General features: G+C 41.0%; 1 protein-coding gene across 1 annotated transcript in view; it reads left to right on the top strand.

Moving 5' to 3' along the window:
* The window catches only part of ift81 (intraflagellar transport 81 homolog), a gene marked incomplete in the record, with an annotated part of 42,844 nt that extends 26,360 nt beyond the window's left edge, over positions 1–16,484 (top strand). Inside the window, 3 exon segments of the mRNA XM_034133245.1 lie at positions 12,453–12,521; positions 12,705–12,750; positions 14,872–16,484. Of these exon segments, the coding sequence (XP_033989136.1) occupies positions 12,453–12,521; positions 12,705–12,750; positions 14,872–15,054 (298 nt within the window).
* Between the last annotated feature and the right edge of the window lie 336 nt (positions 16,485–16,820).

Below are 16,820 nucleotides of genomic sequence, written 5' to 3'. Positions count from 1 at the left end.
TCTTTATCCAAACACAGGCGGGATCACTGTCTAACGTTACGTTCCCTCTTCCTAACTCTCCCACACATTCCCATGCAGAGCCACAAATAGAGCACAACAGAGAATATCCAGAACAAGGAGCCGTAGTGAAAGACGGCCTTTTGTCCCTCGGCTCGTTTAAGTCAGCTGGACACATAAAACAGACACGGGGCATAGAACCTTTTGTCTTCATTTATATCCCGTGACGAGGATATACTCTCGCAGGGTCTGCCGAGCCGTCACGTCGGGGAGAAAGCCTCGCGCTGTCACTATCTTCTTCTGCCCGTACATACATTACAGGGATGGATGGGATAGTTAGAAAAGGGCCTCTATGACGTACTTTATTGTCAGGGTATTACAGTAGATGAAGATGGGCATGCCCCAGTTTGGAGAAACCAGGAGGAAGCTGAGCAATAGAAGGAGGCAGCAGCAAAGGGATTTTAGCTTCCTAAAAACAACATTAAAGGTAGGGTAGGTAAGAGTGGAGGAACCAACTCGAGTGCGCTAGAATTTGAAAGTACGCAGCCGAAAAGAATCTGCCCCTTCCTTCAGACTTCCTTACAGAGCCCCTCCTCCAACACACACGAACAGCGCACTTGAGCAATGAGGGCACGAGATAAGTTTGTGCACAGATGGAAGGCTGACAGGCAGGTAGGCCATCCAGTTATTTTAGCCGGGCCGGCTCAGATGATTGGTCGTGCTTTTTACAGCGCCACGGCTTCCACAGATTAAATGTTTTTAATGTATTTATGTCAAAGCATTTAATGTATTCATTGCTATCGGGATGTTAAGAGCATTCCATGGAATAAACAACAAGTGTTTCTGAAGTGAATTACCTACCCCACCTTTAAGTGTAACCTATATTCATGTTTTTTTTTAGCACTTTACATTGCTGTCAGAGAATACTTTGTAAAGGGGAAATTAAAACTCACCTTTAAGAAAACATGAATGCTTTTCGTAGTTTTAGAACATGGGGTAGTGGTGCACTTTAGCCATTTGTGGTTGAACCTAAGAAATGATTATAATATGTCCTCTCTAAGAAACCAAAAGAATGTACCTGAGAAAACACGTTGTTCTCTGTAAGAAAAATATAAGTAACTCACGGCAGAATTATATTTAACCTCGCAAAACGTTTTATTTCCCTTTTTCACAGGGACCTAAAAAGATTGTTCTGGTAAAGACCTCATCTGTGTTTGTACCATGGATGTATAATAAGAAACTGGATACAGCGTGGGAGGCGGGGCCTCGTTCATTCCTATGAGAGTTGCTCATTGGCGCATGAAGACAAAATGGCCCAACTTTTGAGAGAGCGAAACGTCACGAAAGTATTCATATAATCATATAATCCGTTCTTATTGTGCATCCATGGGTAAAGGTAAAACTCATGTAGTGCTGAACACGTCACATGAACGTGCCGGGCGGCGCGGTCCCGTGGGTTAGATGCGCGTTCATAATGCAGAGGAAAATAACTCTCAGAATAACGTTATTAGCACATTTTACAACTTGACGACCGAAGGTTTTTAATGAGGGCTATACAAGTGTTCATACTGGGTAGTTTATTTAGTTTAAAAAAAATTATCCAACGATTTACAGACGTCTCTTTCCCAATGTTAGTCAATGGGAAAAAGTCTTTCCGGGCCCAGCGACTGATACGGAAGTGTAGTACCGCCGTTTGGCCACAACGAATATTTTCCTCAGAGTCCGGCGCACTTCCTGGGGGCTTGGTTTTTACCTGTTCTTAAAGTAGCAGTGTTTAGGATGTAGTGGCACCTAGTGGTCAGGTAGCAGATTGCATCTTACTGAATACCCATGCCATTCGGAAAAAAAAGTGAAAGGCCCTCTCTAAAGCCAGAGTTCTTTTGTACAACACTAAAACATGGCACATGGAAGAGGACCCCCTCTATATGTAGCTTAAAAAGGGTGCTTTTAACTAGAACATACACATCACTATTGTTAGTGTCAGGTGATTACACACTCAATCAAAGATGTTTTATAACAAAACATCTCCTTCATTTTGATCAGACTTAGAAAATGGATCAGGAATATTCATTTTTCTCCCTTATTTCCCAGGGATTCTGTAGGGAGGATTTTGAAGCAGAAACAAACATTTCAACTATTTCTGGCACATAGAGGAAGTGAAATGAGATTGAAAACACACTTCCAACATGTTTACTCTGTTCAGACTGAGAAGAGAAAGCAATTATGTGAAAACATGTAGTAGGAGAAGTAGTAACATCTTTTCTATATTAATAAATTGTAAGATGTTTTAGAAAAAGTGCATTTTAGTGCTGACAGAAGTTCCCCTTTCTTTCATCCACCGTTGATTTAAATCTGAATCAATTATAATAATATCTATTAATTAATTGGAGGCTTTAAATGTGGCGGTGAATCTGAGCGGGAGCTGTTTGGAGAGACAAAGAGGGCTCCTTGATGGAAAATGTTCAGTCGGCTGCAGCTTATCAGCCGGTGGAGATGATCACTTTATCTGAGGTATTTTCCATCGTGCCGTGTCATCACATGCCAGCCACCACCCGCATCTCCTCTGGGAGCCATGGAGAGCACTTTATCAGCCTCATCGCACGGTTAAATTTAGTCTGAAAGCATTTAAAACACCATCACTGATCTCAGCGTGCCTGCTCTGCGATATAATACTGTAGGAATACGGCTACTTTCTATTTTTAAAAGGGCAGAGCGGCTTCTGTACAGTACGGTATTTCATTTTCCTGAAAAAGGTCCTGGAAGCAGAAACACACCATCCTGAGAGTCCTGAGAAATATACTTTCAGCTACAGTCAAAACACATAATATATTCAGTGTTTTCATTTATTTCTTTACAGTTGCTTCTAGGGCTGTGCGATTATGGCAACAATCATAATCACGATTATTTTGGTCAATAATTGATATCACGATTATTAAAAACGATTATCCATTTACTTTGAAAACATCCATATATTGAAAAAAAAAATGTGAACAGTATGTTTTTAACAGTTGATTACTCTGAACTTTAAGTATAATTAAACTGAAAAACCAATAAATTTTTTTTAAAAATAACTTTTTTTTTTTTTTTTTAATAAAAATAATAATCGTTTTATTTTGATTACATTGTTTTCATAATCGTTGCAAGCCAAATCGTAACGAGATTAAAATACTATTAATTGCACAGCCCTAGTTGCTTCACATTATCATAGAGAATTCAAAGTATGCAAATTGTTCTGAATATAACATTAAATATGTAATATATGTAACGATAATGCTAATAATTACTTGCTTGAATATTTCCATTTTACTTCATTCTTCCAGTTCACGATGTAATATCGTACTTATCGCCAAGAGATTTGAGTGACACGTAGAAAGTTGATGATCACTCAGAGTTCACTGAGCATTTCTGTCTTTTTACTTCAGAGTTTGAAACATTGTGAATTGTGCATGTCCTCCAGTCCAGTTGGTTACATATGAAACAATCCCAATGATGCGCTTAACATGCAAAAAGAAAAAAAACAAGCCTCCTACAGTCATTTAGGAGACGACATGGGACGATGCAAAGGACTCTCTGTAGTGATACCTATGTGTTGTACATATAAGCCTATTTTTCTAACTATTTCTTCACCGTTTCCTGTGATTGTAGATTGTTATGAAATAGGAAATAGTTTAAATGTGTATTTCCTGGATGACATCCTACATTCAACAGTTTTTCAGAGTACCTGCTGCACCATTCATATTTGTTGTTCAATATGTGTGTGTGAGAGAGAGAGAGAGTGTATTGTGTCTGAAACAAGTGGCAGTTTACCAGCAGTTGTTTTTGGGACACTCTGTCGGGAACACAGTTTTTACTCGTTCTGTGCTAATTCCCCCTCTCAGCCATGTCTGCCCTTGATGTCCCAAAATACACAAAGAATAAATGTCACACACACACACACACACACACACACACACACACACACACACACAGCCAGAGCTTCACGGATCCCCACAGGACATGGAGCACATTCTGTGATTTCTGGGGCTGTTCTCTCGTGTGCATGTTCATTTATAGCCGCTCTTCATTGTGGAGGAGTTTGACTGTGAGAGGGGGGGGGGTGTGACTGCATCTCTCTCCTGCCAGATGAAGCTGTTTTGCCACACATATCTGACTGTGAGTCTGAAAGGATCGAGTGACGGTTTCAGGTCATTGCATGTCCTCTAATCCCTCCGTCAGCCCATTGTCTTCTCCGGTGGCCTTTCAGAGCGCCTCAGCTGTGCCGGACACCAAGCTGTCAGATATAAACTCTCCTCATGCCTCTTATTCAAGCTTCTACATGGTCCTGATTGCTAAGCAGGCACACCAACATTGGTTTTTAATATTGATGTATACTTTTTGTATTTAATAAAGCTTGCTGTAATCTATATTTTGTATTAAGAATGAATCAAAGGACTCCCTTACACTAAGGCAAATCACTCGTTTGTTACGTTTTGGAGGGTCGGCTAGATAAAGCGCTAAATAAATGCAGTCTATTGAACATTTGGCATTGGTACTGTACACTACACTTCATTACCCAATGAGCACCAAATGTGAGGCAGACAACGTCAGCAGCTAGATGGTGAACATAGCTAGCTCAACAGCTAGAGTTTCCATGAATGAATTGCAATCGTTTTTAAATTAATTTAAAATGTGGTCAAAGCCCGTCCAACAGGCCATAAGACTGTTAAACACCTGAACTTTTGAAAAAACATCCATAACATTCATCTGTTTGCAACTTACAAATTATTTATCTAATATATCATATTCCAATAACTTGTATACAGACTCTTATTGCACTATTTCACTATTTTACTATTTCACTATTTTACTATTTTTTCTGTTTTATTGTGTTGCACTGTTGGAGGAGCCTGTGACCTAAGATTTCCATCGTCATAACTACACTGTAGCTATGTACAAATGACAATAAAAGCCTTGAACCTTGATGTGAAAATGAAAATTGCAATAATTGTATATACATTATTGCATCTCCCACGGGCTGCCTTAATATCATTTAGTTCATTCTTCATTCATTGAAGTTAACATTGAGTCTGTTTCTTTGTTCTCTCAGCTGAAGCGTTTGGTTGGGAAGCTTCGCGGCAAGTCAGTGATGCACAAGAAGAAGCGTCAGGAGGTCTCTGAGCTGAGAGCAGAGTACGGAGTCCTGCAGAGGACCGAGGAGATCCTGAAGCAGAGACACGAGACCGTGCAGCACAAACTGGTAACTCCTACGTCTTACATCTGATGTGCAACAACTAGAACACCTTTAACATGTTGCTCCACTTCCTACGTCACATGTAGGCTCATTCAAATATACCTCTAACCATATGTTAGGCGTTTAAGTAAACCTTTAGGATCCTACAGGGTAAGCCATGAACAAAAGTATTCCTCGTAAAAAACTACAGGTTAAGTAAACTTTCCTAAATGTTGCAGATTTACATTTCAACGCCACATGAACCTTTCATTATGTTATCCAGTGTACAACTCAACTCAGAAAGTTGCTATAACATCAGAGGCTTTCTGACAGGAAGTAGCAACAATCTTGGTTTTAGTATCAGTTTCACATTCATATCTCTCCATCTTTTGACATATTCCCAACGGCTAAGAATAAAATGCTGAAACGATAAGTCCAACAAATAATAACAACTACTCTGAGTAATTTCAAATGCAAACATGTCCAAGAAATATGGAGAAAGTTTTTTTTGGAGATGTCCTGCTTTTCTCTTTCCCTCTGTCGTTAGATCGTATTAAAACCTGAGGTATTTTTGAGTTTTGTAACAAAACATGTAGAGACATGTACCTTGGACTTCAAGAAACTGGAGTGGACATTTTTTCGTTAATTTTGACATATATTAGATTTAACAAACAGTAAAAACCACCCCAACATAATCTAAAAGAAAATCGATAATGAAACCAATCATAATTTAAAACTCTTCCTCGGATCTTCTCCATACAGCACCAAAATGAAATGGGAGAATTATATTGGGTTTTGTTCTGTGTGTGTTCGAGCAGCCAGTAAGAGCTCACTTTTGGTTTACCCGCCCCCCCGGTTTTTAAAACGTGAAAAAGGTTCATCGATACGATAATACTTTAATGGTCAGATCAAGTCTGAAATGTACAGGACGAGCTCTTGGCTAGCGTTGGATTTGGACTAAAGAAATCCCGCTCACTGCTCTATGCTCCATATCACCCCCAATAGGCGCTTTCACACCCGAGTACTTTTCCCCGTACTTTTCCCGTTTAGTTCCGATAGTTCCTGGGATTTTGCGTTCACACCAAAAAGAGAACTTAGTTCATGAGAACTTTTACCCCCTTTGTAGTGCCTGCTAGAGAGGTGGTACTTTCCTTTGATTGGCTGGCCGGATTGCAAACCACGCCCCGTAAAACTCTGAAACGTTTTGTGAAGCCGCCATTGTATTTGCTGGCATTATCATTATTAGCATTAGCATTAGCCCCGCGCACCAACGGAGAGAGAATAACTTATGGCAACACAAATAAAACCATGGGAGCGGTGGAGTGATGAGGAGGTGTCGGTGATGAGGAGGTGATGAGGAGGTGATGAGGAGGTGTCGGTGATGAGGAGGTGTCGGGTGGCAGTATACGCCGTGAAGTTGTTTGCGGCCTGCCAGTAAACCCAAAGCAGAAGAAGAAGAAGTGACGTCAGCGGCTTCATTTGCGTAATCCTCCCTCAGGAACTTATTCCGGTGTGAACGCGATCGGCTCTTAGTTCCATGGGAACTAAGTACGGCAAAGTGCTTGGTGTGAAAGCGGCTATGGTCTCTTTATCCAGTATCCCCAGCCTCTCTCGGCTCTCATCCTCCAAACGTGCCGTTCTCTCTTGATCCTGGTTCCTGCGGTTTGTTTTCAAACCGGAGAGTTCCTGGAAATGGCTTGACGCCTGGTTGCGGTCGCAGCACCTGACGTGTTGACAGACAGCCGCCTGACGCAGGCCGAGCGTCTATTCCTGACGGACGCTCATCCCTTTGTCTCCTGCCCTCAGGGATTTGTTGAATTGCTTTGAGTGTTTCCCTCTGATCACATGTGGAGCTGCTGATGGTGAGAGCCTCATTCTCTCAGCTGATTGCTTCTTCATGCATCTGTTGTACTGGAAAAGCGAAAGACCAAATGATGAGAATGATCGGGTTAGCTCTGGAACTTTTTAGGAGCAATGCGCTCATGGTATTAGATGTGGCGCCTACATCTTAGTTCCTACCCCCTTTCCCTCAACCTATCCTAAGGGAGTGCATGTACGCAGACACGTTAGTTTAGCTGCTATAGGCTTAGACTGTCGGGGGACACCTTCACTTCTTCCTTCTGTCTGTCTGTACCTGTGGTACTCTCATGTTTCCCAATAACCCAGCTTCCCCAAATGTCTTTTGGGTGTCTAATCTTACGCCCGGATCTGAGTCGTGGCTGAACCTGTCTCTGTGGTTCCTGCCTGACTCTCATCATACTACTTCCCTGATGGCTCCCACAGGATTGTTGACATCCTCGTGGATTCATCTTCTTATTATAGACACATGCATTTCCAAACATTTGGTCTACCTACGCTGTAAAATGTATTGTCTCTTCGATTTACACACGGCATCTATTGCACGTCTGTCCGTCCTGGGAGAGGGATCCCTCCTCTGTTGCTCTCCCTGAGGTTTCTCCCATGTTCCCCTTTAAACTGTGGGGTTTCTCTGGAAGTGTTCCCTTGTATGATGTGAGGGTCTAAGGACAGAGGGTGTCGTATTGTCATACTGATATTCTGTACAAACTGTGAAGTCCACTGAGACAAATGTAACATTTGTGATATTGGGCTATATAAATAAACATTGATTGATTGATTGAACAAAAACTGAAATGTGCGTTGAACAAAAACCCAAAAATCGAAAAAAAAAAACGATGTGTGTTTTGAATGGAGCTGCAAAGATAAACTGATAGAAAGCTTAATAATTGCCTAATATTTTGATAATCCATTATTATTTTGAATGCAAAAAATGTAGAAAATACAGTTTTTAGTGTATAAAATTGGAAATATCCTACTTATTTAAATTTATGTCAGATTAAAGTGAATATATTTGGGGTTTGACTCACAAAACAAGACATTCAAAGTCATCTCCTTGGACTTTGAGTAAAAAGGATGGCTTTTTTAAAATTAAAAAAAAAAAATTCTGACATTTTATAGACCCAACAATCAGTCTACAGATGAATCAATAATAGGAATAATCGTTAGTTCCAGCCCTAGCTTTGCATCAGTTTTCAACGAGTTTTCAACAAGGTTTTTTATTCTGGTATCTCATAGAAAAAGGAATGCCTTCAAGTTGTGAAGTATCTTAGGCTTAGCGTATTGTGTATATTCCCTCATGTGTTTTCTGTTGTCTTTAAAGCAAACTATGGAGGCGGAGAAGGGCATCTCGGGCTACAGCGACACTCAGGAGGAGCTGGAGCGAGTGTCGGCCATCAAGAGCGAGCTGGACGAGAAGAAGGGACGAACGCTGGACGACATGTCAGAGATGGTAACACTTTACTCTCTGATGATGAGGATGTGATCAGAGCTGTCAGGAGGATAATGCTGCTTAACTTCATCATCTCATATACACTTAGTCACAGTTAGCACCTGCTGCTTTCCTCTACAGACTTGTAAAGGTGTAATACGTGTATTTAAAGGACTAGACTAATTGTTATATTTAATGTGGTTTGGTTGTTTCAGAGAAAATATATAATTGTAATCCTCTGGTGTCCTGTTTGAGCATCCATCAGCGCTGTCATCAACTGACTTTTATCTAGTTTTAAGCCACATTTTCACCATACACTTTTTAATGTTGGTGGCTTTTTAACTCTGTATTTCAACTGGACGATGTATTTTATTCCTGGGACGCCTGGATCTCAAGTTATCAGAGAAACAAGAAGAGCATAGCAAGCTAACGCAGCCGGACCTCATCAGAGAGATGCTGATTTTATACTTGAAACTGGCTATTATTCTATATTTTGTCACTGGGTCTGTTTTGTTTCCGGAGAGGAAGAGCCCTCTGAGGATAATTCAGCTACAAGTTAAAACCTCCTACTGTACACCGAACAATGAAGAAATCCTGAGTTTCCTACTTAAAATAAAATGAACCAAAAGCAGCAGTTAGTCATCTGGGAGAAGCTAAATGCTAGTGGACGACAATGGTGGTAACACACACTCACCAACGCCACACAAGCTCTGTCTTTTTCATTGTTATTGATTGAAAGCTGTAGAAAAGTACACACTGTGCATTTAAATACTGTCAATGTCCTTTGCAATGAACTAAGTCCTTGCTTCTTACAGGTGAAGAAATTAAACTCCATGATAGTGGATAAGAAGTCGGCTCTGGCTCCCATTATAACAGAGCTGCGGTCCCTGAGGCAGTGCTGTCAGGTGAGTGTTTGGAAAGAACATTTTCCACCTGAACACCATTTACAGCTGAGGCCTTTATGTTGAACACCATGCATGCTGTTTGTTTAGGTCCTAATGTGCTGTGAGAGAAACATCCTGGGCTTTTTACTGCTCTCTATCACACGAGCACTTCTTCTTCTGGCATTCAAACACGGGAACTGCTGTAAAAAACAAAAGTAAGGGCTGTGTGTGTGTGTGTGTGTGTGTGTGGTGTGTGTGTGTGGGTGTGTGTGTGTGGTGTGTGTGGTGTGTGGTGTGTGTGTGTGTGTGTGTGTGTGTGGGGTGTGTGTGGGTGTGTGGTGTGTGTGTGTGTGTGTGGTGTGTGTGTGTGTGTGTGTGTGTGTGTGTGTGTGTGTGTGGGTGGTGTGTGTGTGTGTGGGTGTGTGTGTGTGTGTGTGTGTGTGTGTGTGTGGGTGTGGTGTGTGTGTTGTGTGTGTGGGTGTGTGTGTTGTGTGTGTGTGTGGGTGTGGTGTGTGTGTGGTGTGTGTGTGTGTGTCCGTGGACAGGCTCCATTAGGGAATAATTTACATAGTCCATAAATAAAATGCACAATGGGAAAGCCCCCCCACATCGCAGGGCTAAAACGCAGGATTAGATTTTCCGACACGTATTCCAGGAATCGCTCTTCCATCTCCCGGCAAAGTGAAGAGCTGCGACAGGAAGACGTAAATAGACTTTGAGAGTTAAACTGCTCCGAGGGCAGCTGGGAGCTTTGTGGACGAGAAGCAGCTGAGAGGACGAAGATCTGCTCTCTATGTATCTGTCTCAAATCTCATACTGTACGCATGTGTCTCTCAGCTCCTCTGTGTGACTGTTTGGATAGCAAACATTACTTATGAGAAAATATTTTAATTAACGTCTGATTTTAAGATATTATTCCTTGCGACCACATATACACATAACCTTCTATATCAATCAATTATTTCCATATTTAGACCTTGTATTAATATGTATATACTACAACTATTTACACATAACCCGCCCCCGCCGCCACTGCGTCAGGCCATTGTGTCCTTGGGCAAGACCACAGTACATGACCGTTACATGTATGATATGTGTGTAATGTGTACTTGTAAAGCGCCTTGATGACTTCGAGGTGTGAAGATGGGCAGAGTGGCGCAGTGGGGTGTGCGTTGATCATCAGATCAAGGGGGCGTTGGGGAACACCAGTTCGAAACCCGCCGCCGCTGCGTCTGTAAAGCCGTTGTGTCCTTGGGCAAGACACTTCACCTGAATTTGCTCCTGTGGGTATTGTCCACAGTACATGACCGTTACATAATGATATGTGTGTAATGTGTATTTTGTAAAGCGCTTTGAGCATCTGGAAAAGCGCTATAATAAATGTAAGGAATTATTATTATTATTATTATTATAACAAACACACCTGCCTATACATATTTATCCAAACATTTAAAAACAAGTATCAAAAGAAAGAACTGTATAAGGAACATTATAACTAAATAAAATAGCAAAAAAATTGAAATAAATGTGAGAGAAAATGACCCGGATTTATTTATATATTTATACATTTAAAAAATAAATCAGAAGGTTGTTGAAATGCCTTTTTTATTCATATCTGTACAGGAATCAAGCCAGGAGTATGAGGAGAAGAAGGCTCAATATGAAAGCTGTACGGCTGGTCTGGAGAGCAACAGATCGAAATTGGACCAGGTACAGTTCACGAGATAAAATATAGCCAACAATTTAAATCTATTTATATAAGTTTATCTAGTTTTTTTGTATATTTTGTAATGTTTTGGGTTTTCCCCAGGAGGTGAAAGCACTGAGAGACGACACGTCGCAGGAGGAAAACAGATATCATTACATCAACTCCATGTCAGAGGTGAGTTCATTTTATTACAATTTCATTCTTATTACATCTGTTTGGATACACAAATAGATGACCAGGCAATAAAGTGACATGAATATCAAAAAACATGCAATAAAATACAACTTACTGTAAAATAAATATGTCCATTATATCTGATTTGAAAGTGAAAGAGCCGTGCAGCTTTTCAAAGTGTGCAGAAAATATTAAGAAGAATTTGTTAATGTTCCCAATACAGATTATGAGGAAGAGTTTAGGGTACAGAGATTAAAGGTCACCTATCATGCTATTTCTAGGCAATAGCATAGGTCTCAGATATATACAAATATATAAAAAACATGTCTATAAAGTGTTTTGCTCAAAATACCAAACAGATCACCCATTCTAGCCATGCCTCATATCCCTCTATTTCACTTCCTGTTTCTAAAGTGCTGATTGGGTGGTATAAAGCTTTAAAAAATTAAAAAGGAGGGGTCTGAGCTCATGCGGGACGCGGCAGCTACTGTCTAAACTAAATGCTGCCGTGATGAAACGCCATATCATGGATTATCAAGGATTATCTCTGAAACAGTATGGAGCTCAAAGGCTTTCTCTCATATTACGTCCAAAACAGTCGGGCATTGTTTCTGATAGCAACGTTTCTGATAGGGCCGTGGGTCCACATTTCAGATATTACGTCATATCGGACGCAAATCTGGATCAGCTCCGTTGTTCCCCCGTTTTTAGAGATTTGGGTACGGAGGAAAAGAGAGAGGGTTTTATTTTCTGACGCTGAGTGAGTTCCCCGACACACCGGGGACACATATTTATGTATAAAAGACATCAAAAAGTGCATTTTGTATGATAGGTCCCCTTTAACATAGGGAATTAACACTCAAAGCTCTGACAGTGCAGGAGGTGGAATAACAGACGGTCACCTGCCTCAAATTCCCCCACAAGTGATTCTCTCTCTTCTCTCTCATCTCTCTCTCTCGTCTCTCGAGTCCTCTCGTCTCTCGACGCCTCTCCTCTCCTCTTCTGCATGCTCTCAATCATCATCACTCTCGATCCTCTCTCTCTCTCTCTCGTCTTCTCTCTCTACTCCTTCTCTCTCTAGCTCTACTCTCTCTGTCTCTGTCTCAGTCCGTGTGTCCTCCTTCTACGCTCTCTGACGCTCTCTGACCTCTCATCTCTCTCCCGTCCTCCCGCAGGTTATTGAGAAGCAATTAGTCAGCGGGCGGCCGAGGAGATGAAGGCCTACGTGTCGTCCGACCCACAAGAGAAGAAGAAAGCCATCAGGTGAGTGTGCTGCTGCCCTCCAGCTGCTCGCAACATGACTCTCTCTACCTCAGGAAGCTCTCATTACACTCACTCACACACACTCCCTGATACACACACCTTTATTCAAACTCAGCTGCTGAGATCAACAGGTGGAATTAGAATATGTTGCATTTGAATGATTTGTTTGTGCCTCCTCTGCAGGGAGGTGTACATGAAGAACATCTCTGAACAGGAGCTACTGGGCAAGGTGAGAACAGGGTTCATAAATACTGACCAATCAGGGGCTTTAAATGTGTGGACAAGATGGTCTGAGGGATAGAAGCACAAGAATAAAGACATCAAACAGACAGTTACAAGAAATCATGCTTTTAGTGCAACACAGTACTCATTACGCAATCAGCCATTTCAGATTACCTTATGTTATATTATTGAAATGTAATTATTAAGGCATTAGTCTGTACATCAACTTTATACTGCATTAGGTAAAGGTAATTTAGGATTTCAAAAACAATGTTTAGTGGTCCCAAAATGGGGAAATAAGCCGAGTTAAAGCAGCAAATGGACAGTGCAGAAAATCAAGATATTATAAAAAGGTGAACAGTACAACAACATTTTAAAGGTCACCTATCATGCTATTTCTAGGCAATAGCATAGGTCTCAGATATATACAAATATATAAAAAAGATGTCTGAAGTGTTTTGCTCAAAATACCAAACAGATCACCCATTCTAGCCATGCCTCATATCCCTCTATTTCACTTCCTGTTTCTAAAGTGCTGATTTGGGGTATAAAGCTTTAACAAATAAAAAAGGAGGGGTCTGAGCTCATGCGGGACCCGGCAGCTACTGTCTAAACTAAATACTGCCGTGATGAAACGCCATATCATGGATTATCAAGGATTATCTCTGAAACAGTATGGAGCTCAAAGGCTTTCTCTCTTGCCGGTTATACCACAAGGTGAGTTCCTTTTTATTTCCTGCTTCTTCACACACATGCTCTCTCCAGTACAGGTTAGCTCTGAGAGTTAGCGATGCTAATGTAAACACAGACCATATTACGTCCAAAACAGTCGGGCATTGTTTCTGATAGCAACGTTTCTGATAGGGGCCGTGGGTCCACATTTCAGATATTACGTCATATCGGACGCAAATCTGGATCAGCTCCGTTGTTCCCCCGTTTTTAGAGATTTGGGTACGGAGGAAAAGAGAGAGGGTTTTATTTTCAAGTTTGCGTCCAAATGGTTGGAAGATAAGGAGGAAGGACAATCAATACTGTGTATAGTAAATGTGAGGTAAATTGTGTCGCCAATGTAACCGGTTAAAACTCGAAGTGGCGATGAGGTCTTAAAATGTATTACATTACATTACATATATATTTTATCCAAAGCGACTTACATACTCAATACAGTGGACAATCCCCACAGGAGCAATTTGGGGTGAAGTGTCTCAGGGACACAACGACATGCTGACTGCAGTGGGGTTTGAACCTGTCTCAACACCAAGGCTCTATCCACTGCGCTACACGCCTCCGTATTACATTTGAATTCAGGATTCCTGCATATAAACTGTAATGTGTATCCCTTTAACCCTAACCCCTCTTCTGGTAGTCTGTGTTTCTCTTAATGTGTATCCCTTTAACCCTAACCCCTCTTCTGGTAGTCTCTGTGCTTCTCTTAATGTGTATCCCTTTAACCCTAACCCCTCTTTCTTGTAGTCTCTGTGTTTCTCTTATGTGTATCCCTTTAACCCTAACCCCTATTCTGGTTAGTCTCTGTGCTTCTCTTAATGTGTATCCCTTTAACCCTAACCCCTCTTCTGGTAGTCTCTGTGTTTCTCTTAATGTGTATCCCTTTAACCCTAACCCCTCTTCTGGTAGTCTCTGTGTTTCTCTTAATGTGTATCCCTTTAACCCTAACCCCTCTTCTGGTAGTCTCTGTGTTCTTCTCTAATGTGTATCCCTTTAACCCTAACCCCCCTCTTCTGGTAGTCTCTGTGCTTCTCTTAATGTGTATCCCTTTAACCCTAACCCTTCTGGTAGTCTCTGTGTTCTCTTAAATGTGTATCCTTAACCCTAACCTCTTCTGGTAGTCTCTGTGTTTCTCTTAATGTGTATCACCTTAACCCTAACCCCTCTTCTGGTAGTCTCTGTGTTTCTCTTAACTGGGTATCCCTTTAACCCTAAACCCCTCTTCTGGTAGTCTCTGTGTTTCTCTTAATGTGTATCCCTTTAACCCTAACCCCTCTTCTGGTAGTCTCTGTGCTTCTCTTAATGTGTATCCCTTTAACCCTAACCCCTCTTCTGGTAGTCTCTGTGCTTCTCTTAATGTGTATCCCTTTAACCCTAACCCCTCTGCTCCTGGTGGTTCCAGAAGCTGCGTGAGAAGCAGAAGCTGGTGAGGGAGAGCCACTCTGCCAACATGGAGCAGATGAAGCTGTGGAGCGACCTGCACACGCTGATGGAAGCCAAGAGGCAGAGCTTCATCCAGAGCCAGAGCCAGACCTCCATCGGGAGGGTCATCCAGGAGGGGGGCGAGGACCGGCTGGTGCTGTGAGGGGGCGTCAGGGGTCACACACACACACACACATACATACATACATACATACATACATACATACATACATACATACATACATACATACATACATACATACATACATACATACATACACACAACAGTATATAGAATACGGTTTCAATGGGGAGATGGGGAGGTGATGCTTTTACACACACACACACACACACACACACACACACACACACACACACACACACACACACACACACACACACACTTCAAAAACTGCAACAGTCATATCTTTGGTAGCACTTTCTATGACGCTTATGTCTTTAATGCATTAAAAGATGACTTATACAGCCTTATAATCTGCTTAATAGGATCAGTAACTAACCCTAAACCAAAAACACGTTCAGAAACCATTGACTACACTACACACTACTCTACGTCTTCCTACAGTTGTTATACGGACTGTAAAGCATCTTGTCTGAACACAAAGCCAGTTGAGTTTCACTTGATACTTTGTCTATTTCAAGAACTGCAACAAGGCAAGACATTAAGAAAATGGCATTTAAAAACAGTCATTAAAAAGCAAAGATAATAAAATAAACATTAAAAGGAAAATACATGAATAAAAGTCATCCCTTTTAGATTTAGATTTAGATTAGAATCATTTCTAATCTAAATCCAGTTTGCTTTGTCTGGGGAGGAAACTACGGCTCAAGCAAGAACAAAGGAACCTTTTGACCTACAATTAAGACTCTTTTTCCCTTCCAAGCTGCATTTGTACATTTTCAGTTCTAACATTTTAGGGTTTCATCATTACCATCACAAACTCCAGCTCATCCTGCAGTGTAACCAGAATCTTTATCCCCTCAGAAACTCCAGATCCAATAAAGATTGTGACCACTTGTTGCTCCACCTCGGAGCACCAAAAAATAGTTTTACTTCTAGATGTAAGTAACATACGATTCACAACATAACAAACACTGCCCATCAGGGCTTTTGTTTATTTCGTATTTGTTTTATTTAGCTAGTAAAACCATCCATATTTAAGTATTCAGACAGTCGCGTGAATATACATTGTACATCTTCAGTTGCAGGTCTGCCGGCTCGTTGTGTAGACTTTTCCTTTTATCCATTGAATATGTTTCAGCAAATTGCGTTCCTACTATTTATAATTGTCCCTTTCTTAGCCATCAGCATATATCTTCTGTATTTTACATTTTCAGGTGGTTCTCGAAGTAAATAAATATTGGACCCATTGGGACGGCAAATAGTCATTATTTATCACTTATAATCTGCTTAATAGGATCAGTAATTGGTTTACAGTGATGACGTGTTTTGTAGTGGGCCCTGAAGGCAACAACTCCCTGGTTTAATGAGAATCTCCACGTTATTTTACACGTTCAAATCTCTTCAGCTTGTGTTTACCACAGACCTTATTTCATGCTAACAACCAAAAAACACGTAGCTGACTCATTTCCGTGTTTTAGGACTCATTCCTGCACCACTATATACTCATAAATGTTTCACATATAAGGAAGTTAGTTTGGAACAATGCTGCACACATCAACACAGTTAGGTGCTTTCAAATTGTTTTAAAACGCTTAGAAACATAACGATAAAGGGCTATAGGCAGATGTTAAAGCATTATAAGTATGTTTTTAATGCATTCTAGACATGAAAGTGCTCTCACGTGTTAATTTCTGTTTGGAGTCCTATCTGGAGTGCTACATCTGTAGTTATCCTATATTGCAGATATTTGCGTTACTTTTGATCCGTTTCATCATTTTTGTCAT

This window comes from Trematomus bernacchii, unplaced genomic scaffold (genome assembly GCF_902827165.1).
Source record: "Trematomus bernacchii unplaced genomic scaffold, fTreBer1.1, whole genome shotgun sequence".
Taxonomy (NCBI): domain Eukaryota; kingdom Metazoa; phylum Chordata; class Actinopteri; order Perciformes; family Nototheniidae; genus Trematomus; species Trematomus bernacchii.
The sequence above is the reverse complement of the archived record's forward strand: the minus strand, read 5'-3'. Positions and strand labels throughout refer to the sequence as shown.